The sequence below is a fragment of the Cuculus canorus genome, chromosome 2, assembly GCF_017976375.1.
Source record: "Cuculus canorus isolate bCucCan1 chromosome 2, bCucCan1.pri, whole genome shotgun sequence".
NCBI lineage: Eukaryota > Metazoa > Chordata > Aves > Cuculiformes > Cuculidae > Cuculus > Cuculus canorus.
Window position 1 is genome coordinate 76,435,992 of NC_071402.1, and position 11,022 is coordinate 76,447,013.

At 35.3% G+C, this 11,022-nt stretch overlaps 1 protein-coding gene across 2 annotated transcripts in view; it reads left to right on the top strand.

Moving 5' to 3' along the window:
* Positions 1-10,745, top strand: part of MARCHF6 (membrane associated ring-CH-type finger 6) — a 43,151-nt gene extending 32,406 nt beyond the window's left edge. For both annotated transcript variants that reach the window (XM_054060823.1, XM_054060826.1), the window contains exons 19-26: positions 1,758-1,959; positions 3,004-3,073; positions 4,061-4,242; positions 5,174-5,308; positions 6,582-6,671; positions 8,061-8,193; positions 8,988-9,123; positions 10,348-10,745. In XM_054060823.1, coding sequence (XP_053916798.1) covers positions 1,758-1,959; positions 3,004-3,073; positions 4,061-4,242; positions 5,174-5,308; positions 6,582-6,671; positions 8,061-8,193; positions 8,988-9,123; positions 10,348-10,438 — 1,039 coding nt within the window. In that variant the 3' untranslated portion in view covers positions 10,439-10,745. The remainder of the gene's footprint in view (positions 1-1,757; positions 1,960-3,003; positions 3,074-4,060; positions 4,243-5,173; positions 5,309-6,581; positions 6,672-8,060; positions 8,194-8,987; positions 9,124-10,347) is intronic.
* The last annotated feature ends 277 nt before the right edge of the window (positions 10,746-11,022 follow it).

Below are 11,022 nucleotides of genomic sequence, written 5' to 3' on the forward strand. Positions count from 1 at the left end.
CAAAAAGCCAAAATCAGCTAAAAGCATCGTGTCCAGCTTAGCCTTTTAACATGAAAGCAGCATGCTTTCAAGAGAGTTATCCCAACAAGTAGCTGTTTTACAGATAAATATATGATGAAAACTTATATAGTAATTTCCTGTGGAAGTACCTTCTAAACAGTAGTTGCATCTACTTCTGGACTAGTTTTTGACAAGTAATTCTTTTGGTACACTGTTGCAGAATTTGCTTAGTAAAAAAAAAAATCTATATAAGTATGACTGACAGCTCGATAACTTCCTATAATATGGAAAAATTAAAGAGGTAACTGTCAGCAGAGCATTTCCATGAGTTGTCTATGTAAAATTCATGTACCTATCTTGCGTTTCTTATTATAAGCAGGGAAAAAAAACCTAGGAAAGTTATATATATAAAGTTAATAGTTAGTTAGAACATTAAGCTGAAGAATTGAATATTGAATTGAAGATTGGGAATTTTAAGGTTAAGTTCAGTCTCTAAAGAAGGATAAAACTGTATCTTTGTCAGCTAAAGTAAATGATTATACAAAGTGAGGTTCTTTAATTTAGACTACCAGACAGAGTTCTAGCACTTGAAATTATTTTTTAGTTCCTATGTTGTCCGCCAAATTAGTCAAGAAAAAAGAAGCTTGATTTTGTTTCTATGGAGTTTTATATTTATCTTCAAAGTGTATTGGCATTGTCCTGCCATGTCTTGCTCATTGTAGGTTATGCCAGCGCAGCACTATTAGGATGAAGATTTATTCTTTGCTAAGTTATGTCTGAGGCTGAGAAAATGAATTTAATACTTCTTCCACTGCAATACAAAATATTTATTTTAGCTTCTCGCAAGGAAACTCTTCCTACTCCTGTTGTTCTCTTAGTTTGCATTTTATAAAGTTATTTTTCTGATTAGTTTGTCCATGTTTTGATAGTGTTTATATGTAATGCAAGAAATGAATTTCCGAGGTGATGATAGAAATGCCTTTGCTATCTCCACTGTTGCAGCTGTTAAGAACAATTGTGAAATCTCTCTTCAACAATTTTAGTTGAGCAAAGATGAAAAGCTTTCTTAAAGCAGACTGCTGTGGAAATGTTTTCGTTGCCTGACAGTGGAATATCTGTATGCATCTTACTGCCGATAAAAATTCTGCTAAAGCTGAGGAAAATTAGCTTCTATATGTTTATGTTGGGTTTGGGGTTTTTTTAATCGAACTCAACTATATATTTGCTAATCGTATGCAGGAAATATCAGTGGAAAACTTTTTTTAGGATTGATGTTTTTAGAAAGTTGTGAACAGATTTTGAGCAATTTAGAATGCTTGAAAGACTGACTCTGTAATTTCGAAAACACGTCTATAGCAATGCAGTGCTGTCCTTGTGCAGTTTAGATTTGAAGGCAATTGTTTCCAGTAGAACTTAGTAGGAGTAAAATAAAAGCTTTCATTTAAGCTGCCTGCTTATGTGAACTGAAACATCCATGCAGTCTTCCTTTTATATGCATAACAACTTCAATGCCAGATGTTGTTTTTAAAGCAGTCAAACAGATAGTTACCTTTATTTGTGGCTGTATTCCCATTGTTCTAATCTGCATCCATCCACACTAGCATTTTGTTTCTAAATTCTGTGTTTAGGATGACATTGAGTACATAGTCAGAAAATGGTTTCTTTTACTTTATCAAGATTCTGCCAGTATTCCTGTATAAGTTTTGTACAACTTGTACTCGTCAAACAGAACAAAACCGAAATTTTGATTGTTACAGGGATCTCCATTCTTACCTACTTGGTGACCAGGAAGAGAATGAAAACAATGCAAATCAGCAGCCTAACAACCAGCATGCTCGCAATAATAATGCCATTCCAGTTGTAGGAGAAGGTCTTCATGCAGCCCATCAAGCCATACTTCAACAAGGAGGACCTGTGGGTTTCCAGCCTTATCGTAGGCCTTTAAAATTCCCGCTCAGGGTAGGTATATCTAATGCTTTTAGACAAAAGTGAAAGGCATTTGAAAAATGGGTATCATTTTTTTTGTAAGAAAGATTTGGTCCACATGTTATCAGAAATCAAGTGGTGGGTCATATTGTGCTGAGTGTTTTGTACAGTTAGCATCTTTCTAAAAAGTAAACTTAGATATTCTCACATAAAATTTTTTGAGATCCCTAACCCTCAAGAGTATCCTGTGTGAAGAGTATGTGGCTGTCACCTGGCAAGTAGTCGGGTATTGTGGAGTCATCCCTCTTCATGTAGGCTAATGTCTACAAAATCACAAGATCTTCCTTCCTTTAGACAGTGCTGAAGATCCTAATCTAGACATGAGGCAGATCTGCATTTTCCCCTCAAATTCTTATCATGGAAAATGTGTGTTACATCTTTAACTTTATCCTAGGTAGACCATTATGATAATGTGTTAGTTTTCACATAGTAAGTTTGCTTGTTATGTGGCTTTGATTAGTGAAGCAGAACTTCATAGCACTTGGTGCCCAAGACATTCATATATTTAAAGAAGTCAGGTGCATGAGAATTCTCTGTTAAGATCTAAACCTGACCAGGGAGGCACCAGCTTTGCTGCCAGCTGCTGGTCATACAAACCTGAGGGCATCTGGAAGAAATTCCTGTATTTTAAAAGCACTGCCTTGCTCATCTGGAATACAAAGCTAGAAACCTTTCAGAGAGGTTAATTGAGAGTCGTTGTCCTGGACAGTGCAGAAAGAAAGAGGTTTTTTCTAATGTAACATAGCAAAGAACCGCAGTTATTCTGGATTCAAGTGTTAATTTTTACTGTTAAAACAACTGATGGGAACTCTTAAAGAAAAACTCACAACACTGTAGGGGTGCTGCATGTAGTACGGACAGGTTTCTTATTGCCAATTTATTTGTACAGCGAAACATCAGTTGGTATTTGAATATTCTAGTTTAGCTGCTTTTCTAGGATGATATATCTTTTACCAAAGCTAAAAAATATGTAAAGAAACTTTCTTATAAACTGTTTCTCTTTTCTCATTCTTTCAGATATTTCTTTTGATTGTTTTCATGTGCATAACATTACTGATTGCTAGTCTTATCTGCCTTACCTTACCAGGTAAGTCTATTATTGTAAAACTGCAATTAAAAGCAACTCAGTTAGCTCTGCTAAGGGTGGGGCTCCAGGTGCTGAGACCATCGATAGTAGTATTGAGAGAAAAAGAGAACTGATACTCTTGCACCTGCTTTACCATTCAGAGAAGGAAAATATGTAGGTTGTTTCCAGGTCTTCTACAGTATCTTTAACTAAATATTCTAAAGGTGTCATCATGACAGGTCACTGGGAGGTTTTGAAGTAATATGCATGCCACTTCCCAAATATGTGTGATTAAGTATTTAAAAAAAAATCAAACCCACCTTCTAGGGTTTTATTTGAATAATTTGGAACAAATTAAGATATGGGAACTCAGTTGAATTTTATAACCTGGCTACCATAGTACCAGGTCACTTTTACCTCCTTGTATTCACGATCATAAAGTCAATAATACGTTGTTCAGAGTTGTGAATTTTGTGGTGGTTTCAATAGTAGCACATAAAATAATTCTACTGTTAATACTAGTGACTAGAAACACTATTAAAAAATAAATGTAGTAAATAAGCCTCACGACTTTGCTGGAGAGCTTCAGAAGCCCCATCTTGTAATTATGAGGCAGTGAAATAAACTAAACATAGTTCATAAGATTTAAGTTCAAGCTTATGCACTAATCCATTATTGCCTTAGCCATTCTGAAGATTAGCGTTTGTGCTCTGAATAGTATAGTATTCAGTGCTTTGTTTTCCTGTAGTTCAGATCACGTTGCTGGTGTAAGGAACTTTTAGGAAAAAAAAAATAAATATATATATATCTTTGGAATCATCTGTGTAACTGTTTCCATAGTGCTTCACAAATTTGTGCCTTATGGGAATAGTACCAAAATACTGGTTTATGCTGAATACTATTTGTGCATTGATATTTAACAATAAATTTGTAAGTATTTTCTTAATAGGCGTCCTTCTTTAATGCATCAGAAAGCATTACTCTGTTTAATAATCTTTCTGGTTTCAGTATTTGCTGGCCGATGGTTAATGTCATTTTGGACGGGGACTGCCAAAATCCATGAACTGTACACAGCTGCTTGTGGTCTTTATGTCTGTTGGCTAACAATCCGAGCTGTGACAGTGCTGGTTGCCTGGATGCCACAGGGTCGCAGAGTGATTTTTCAGAAAGTCAAAGAATGGTCTCTCATGGTGAGTCTTAAGAAACATTTTCACTGAATTATTGGAAAAAGTAGCTAACAAAACTTGTTGTTTCATTTTTGCTTGCAGGTTTTACTTTGTAATGTATACTACATTTTCCTTTTCACACCATTTTTAAATTTTTGCGGCTTACATTCCCATTGCATAGGGTAACTGTATTTTTGGAAGCCATTTACAGAATGTAAATAAGTTTGCATATATATGTGTTTCTGCTTTCCTTTAAAGGTGAATATGTTGCATTATAGTATCTTATATGTGATCCTGAAATAGATTTATGTTTTCACATATACCTGGAAGCTTAACTATTACTCAGTTAGCAACTTGATATTGTCAAATAAAAAAAAGCTGATAGATGATGTTGAATGCGTCTCTACGAAGTAACTTGGTGCATATTTTCAGGAGGATCTTTATGATCTGTGAGAACTCTGAGTTTTTCAAATTAATACTTAAGATTTAAGCATGGTATTCAGAGTCTTTAACTTTTAGATCAGAAGAATTCCATAATCAATGAATTTTTAAGGTTTGGTTTTCACTGAAGAAAAATCAGCCAGTTTTGAAAGATTCTTCTATAATTTTCCAACGTACAAGAATACTGGGTGTAATGAAATGCCATTGAATAGTATTCCCTACTGATAACAGTCAAAGGTGCTTTTATGGTTTAAAACAACATGAACATCAATAGGCACAGTTATGCCTTGTTCTGGAGTGGGCATGGAATAGGACTGAATCTTGAAAAGTGGCATTGCAAAACTATGTATTTAATAAAATATTATTTCTAAAAGTGTAAGTGTATGAATTAAAGGTTTGTGTAATTTTTTTTTCTCCAGCTTCACCTGTTTGTGTTGTTTAAGTTACATTTTGAAATTTAAACAAAAAGAATCATCTGATAAACATATTTATTAGGTATCTTGGGTTTTTTTAGATAATGAAGACATTAATAGTGGCTATACTGCTAGCTGGTGTGGTTCCACTTTTGCTTGGTCTTCTATTTGAACTTGTCATCGTTGCACCTTTGAGAGTTCCTTTGGATCAAACACCTCTCTTCTATCCTTGGCAGGTCGGTTGCTCCCATTCTTCTTCTGCTGTTGATACATTTCTTTACTTACAACTAAGAGATGTAGGAGTTCTTGTTTCATATTGATTTGGTGCTTCAGAGCATTTCTCATGAGTACCTTTCCATGTAGCAGAGAAAAGGCAGACAGTCTGGATGTAAGAATTATCTAAACCAGAATGATATGCTAAGAAATTTTAAGTATGAAAAGCCCAACTTTGTGGGATGATATCAGAGGATCTTTGATTTGCATTTCAGTGATCAGATAGGCACCTCTTTTCAGTAGCATAATTGTAAAGTTGTGTACAGAAGTTAGTGTAGCTGTATGTACGTAGGTGCCAGACGTATGTATTGTATCTGACTTTTCTTGAAAGCTTTTTGCCTGCAGTTAGGCAGCAGGAGGTTCAGCTGAAATTTTTTCTGATGATACACTGAATGAAATTTTGATATGGTTTAGGATCTTTCTGGCTGTAGGTTGAGATGTCAAATTGTTAATATAAGATTTTGCAGTAGTAGTGTTTTATTTTTCTTCAGTCAAGTCTCACAGGTTAAGGGAGTGCAAACTTTTTTCCTTCTATTTGGTGAAACAATTGAAGGTACAGTGTACTGAGTGACAAATGTTTGCATCACCTAGACCAAATTTTGAAACAACTTGTAATTCAAACCCTAACTGAGGAAGCCATAACTCAGAAGATCTAGAATATATATTGCTAAATAACAAGAAAGTGTTCAGAAACTGTGATTTTCTAAGCTGTCCACCAACAGTTTTCATTTACTTTCAGCATCCAAATGTTCAAAGCCATGATACAAAAAAGACTTTGACAGCTAATTTGAATATTCCATTATTTTATAATACAAGTATACTTTGAAGTTGTCTTTAAAGTAAATGAATCACAAGTTGGGACACTGTATGATTGTGGTGGTAGAGGATCGTGGTTTCTAAATGGTTTTGGAAAGAATTTGTTATGCTAGAGATTCTAAAAAATCCTATATTTTGCATGTTAGTTCCTTAAAAGTTTGTAATAGTTTGTGTAATAGTAGTAGCTGGGTTTTGTGGTTCCAGGGAGCTGAGCATTTCACAGATGTCAGTTAAGCTTGAAAGTATCCTCTTTTACTTAGGAATTTGCAGATGTCAACTGTTGTATACAATGTCCCCTATAAATAGGAAAGTAATAATCTTTTCACTTACAAGTGATTCTGAAAAACTGCTCTAAAAGCTTTTTGTTGTCAAACTATTTGAAAATCTGTTAATGCTAACAGTCTATTTTTACAAAATTAGGACTGGGCTCTTGGAGTTCTGCATGCCAAAATAATTGCTGCCATAACACTGATGGGTCCCCAGTGGTGGCTGAAAACTGTTATTGAACAGGTAGGAAAAAATTGTCCATGTGAATTATCTTTCTAATTTTTTTTTAATGTATGAGTTGTTGTAGTAATGGAGTCATTTGAGTAAATGAGTAAAACTCAACTAGTCTTGTAGAATATAAATTTTGTAGCCTCTTCCCTTAAGGTGCATTTAACAATGAAGCAAAAATAAACCTCAGAAATCTGAAATTTTAAAAATGCTGAGTGTATGTATATGCAAGTTTATCAGATTTGTATTAAAATGAGAAACTTCTTTTATTTCTTCATCTGAATTCAAATGTCCATCACCCAAGAACAGAGAATTTCTACCTTCTCCAGAGCTGTAGGTATTCCCTCATTCATAAATGAGTACATATGAAAGACAGCATTCCCATTCACCTTTGATTATTAAGACAAGAACAGTTTTTGTCAGCTGTTCTAAGCCACACAGCCTATTGCTTTCTTTGGCAGAAGTACTTTTTACTTGATTATAACTTTTAAGTTCTAAGTTTGTTGCCTCAGTGAAGTGTCTCATTGTTTGTCAGAAAGTAACTTTTCAGCCCTGCACTGTATGTAATGGCTAGGGTGCGTGTCCTGACCTCTGTACAAAAGGTGCCTCTCTGGATTATGTCTAGCACATAGTCCCAGTTATTAAACCATTTACTGATCAATTTAGGTGTAGCACTAGAAAAATGTTGTCTTACTTCTGTGGGTACCTTTGGGTGCATGCTACAGCTCTTCCTTCCACTTTGCATGCTCTCCCTATGCCTGTTTGTTATACATGTGCTCTCCTGAAATCCTTAGAAATGGTTATGTCCATGCTGTGGAACAGAGGCCATTGTATGGGTAGCCACTTGAAATTGATCTTTCCCTATTTTTATTTTAGTCATGTCCTATGCTAGGAGACCTTAGCTCCTCGAGAATTGTGGAGACCCTGTCTTCCAGCACAGGCTCCACATGCAGAGGCTCTGGTCTGCCCAACCAAGTACAAAATAAGATTCTATTTTCTGCCGTTACCAAATTTAATAGATTTGGTCTGTTAGCATATGCAGGATCCTCTTTCAGCAAGTTAGCAGCACAAAGCGCTCCCAGGTGACCCACAAAACCATTGTCCAACAGCTCTATTTAACGATCTTTCAGCTGGTCTCTTGCAAGCCTGCAATGAAATCACAACACTATTCCGGATTAAGTTGCTCTCCTGGGTACTATTTAAATGATTTCCTGGAATGCTCATGATGTAGATTGGCATAGAGATTTTTATTTTCTTCAACTGTGGCCATTGTGGTTCTCTTCAAGTTGGGAGCACCTGTTTTCTCTCATAAGGAGAATCGTGTAAAACCTTGTAATTATCACTGTAAGTGCAAAGCATGGCTTTCTTGACTGATCCATTCTATTTCTAACTTGTTCTTCATAGGTATATGCAAATGGAATTCGTAACATTGATTTACACTTCATAATCCGTAAACTGGCCGCACCTGTAATCTCTGTTCTTTTACTTTCCCTGTGTGTACCATACATCATAGCTTCTGGTGTTGTACCTTTACTAGGTATGTATACATTCAGAATATCTGTTTATCATCTGATGGTTTAGAGCAATGTAAATAATCTGTGGAAATAAGCAACCTGTTTGTTTGTTTGCTTGTTTAAAAAACAAACACCCACTGTTCTGTAAGTATCTAGTTTGGGAAAGGGATGACTCATTTCTTTTTTGGACAAACAACCTTTAAGTTTAGTCTTTCTTTAAGAGCTGTACTAAGCTGAGGACATCCTCTTTGACTTGTCAGATACTAAAGGAAGCTTGGAGCAGGTGGAAATACTGGTTTTGTTTTAATATTTTCATGCAGTATCAATATAAAATGTAAATTTTAAATGTAGTTTATTTTTTTCAGACTTTCCTATGTCCTTATAATTGAGGGTAATAATTTTATTAGAAGCAAGATAGATGTGCTTTTTCAGTTGTCTTTATTGCTGTTTAGGTCTGATGCTAACAATGTGTTCAAGAAGCCCCATTTTATTCTTCAACCTCTTCCTCAAATGCAGACTTTTGTATTGCCAACTTTTTTCTGATACAGAAGTCGATAAGCAAGAAGAGCTGATAAGCCCTTTTTTTTAACTATGTTTTTTCACTGTGTTAATGGAAAACCTTCAGCTAATGCTTTGGCTGAAAAAAAGAACAGTAGCTGTCATATTGGATCTCAGACATAAATGGTTGTATTATTTATTTCATAGCCCTTCTACTGAAGTTACAGTATAACAAAGTGTAGAATCAGGTACAGAAGCAGAAATGCACGTGTTACTTTAGCAGTGTTAGATTACCTGAGGATTGTGTCTTGTTTTGTAGGAGTTACTGCTGAAATGCAAAACCTAGTTCAGCGACGGATTTATCCTTTTCTGCTTATGGTGGTGGTTTTGATGGGAATTCTCTCCTTCCAAGTCCGCCAGTTCAAGCGCCTTTATGAACATATTAAAAATGACAAGTGAGTATATAGCGTGTATTTCAATTTTTCTGCTTTAGATTGCGATAAATTCAGATGGTGTAGCTACAAAGGGATTTTAAGAAGCTTTCTAGACAAATGACCCTCTGAGGCAGACCTAAACTATCTTGGCAAATTATTTTATCTGTGGTTCAGGTAGATAAACTCAGGAATAGACTGTCTTTATAAATGGAAGACACTCCACTCTATCTGACTTGAATGTGTTTTACCACTAATGAAGCTGATTGCTTATCACCCTGTCTGTAGTCTTGGGAAGACAAGTGAATATAGTAGTTATGACATATCTAGAAGTAAAGTCATGTTCTTAGCCTACCGCTTACAAAACCATTTCTTCAACCATTTCTGTATAGCTATTTTCCTTCTTCTTTCTACTCTTTAGTATAATTAACCTGTCAAAGAACATTCAGTTGACTTAATAGAGTTTGTCCTTACCAAGTTTTTTACTGTTTTCTAACGTTTTCAGTAATTATTACTCTGTGTTACTCAGATGCCTGATAAAATATTAATTTACCCAGTGTTTGGTTATCCTGCCTGGTTTCTAAGCTTTTTTTATGTTACTCTAATTACTTTGTCTTCGTTATTGAGAAAAATGGTCTTCCTAGGTTTCTGCTGTATTGAAAAGAAATAAATGAGATTTTTGTGTTCATGTCTTGAGTTACCCTGAACAGTTTTGCTTTGCACTGACTGCTAAAGGAGTCAAACCTAAACCAAACTTCTTTGAATCTTAAATGTTAGAAAGTGACTTACAGATCAAGTGTTTGGTGTAAATGTGAAGTTATAGTATCTAGGAATATAATGAGAGTTGCAACTAAAAGTAAATTCTCAGTAGATCAGTTTCTGTTTTAGTAGACACTGCAAGGATGGTCTTAAAAGTATCATACAGCAGAGGGGCTAGGTATATAAATAATGCAAACACATTCTTTATATTTCATATCCTCATTCAGCTTATATATGTCTCAGTTGTATGACTACCAAAGTTGAGGCTGTAAACACAAACCCGTAACGCTTGTATTGCGTTTTGAAATGCCTGAATGTTAAGGAAAAATATGAGGATGGTTGAAAACTATGAAGGGGCGAGGAATCACCTGTAGAATAGCTGTATTGAATTGAGAAAGCTGCTTCTGCAGCAAGGGAGATAGAGTAGACTTGTGTTACAGAGTTGTATTAACTTTTGTTAATTTCTCACTGGTTTTGCTCTAATCCCAGGTACCTTGTTGGGCAACGACTTGTGAATTATGAACGGAAGTCTGGTAAACAAGGCACATCAACAAGTCCACCTCAGTCTTCACAAGAATAGATGGTCACATTAAACATCTCGAACTTCCCTTTGCCTTTACATGTCCTTTTATCATAGACTCTTCTTCCATCTTTGGATATCTCTCCCAATAATACTCTCAGCAGTGTTTTGGCTTCTGTTAGTAGCATCCAGATAGCAGTTAAGGCTCTGTTCCTTATCTGCATTTTCTGGTGTTATCAATGCTGTCTGAGGTCTGTATATGTGTAAATAGAAGTATCCTGATGCCCTAAAACCCCGGATTAAAAAGAATGTGCATTGTACATCTTTAAAAAAATATATTAATTTATTAAATCTAGTTGTCACTTTATTTTGGACTGCTGTTCTGTTGACAATGTGCCACAAAGCAATAGAGCGAAGAGGCAAGATTTTTTTATAAAATTCGGAGCTTACTTATTGTGTTCGTAACAATTCTTATTGTAGTAATATAGTATGATTTTTCATGAGTGGGAAGGCCACACAGAAAATATCAAAAGTAAGTAGCTGTCTTACAGTCAGCAATGAAGTGGCTGTGGTGAGAACATAACGAACTATGTATCTTGCTGTCAAGTCTTTTTTATTATTTTGTATAACACCAAAGCTGTTGT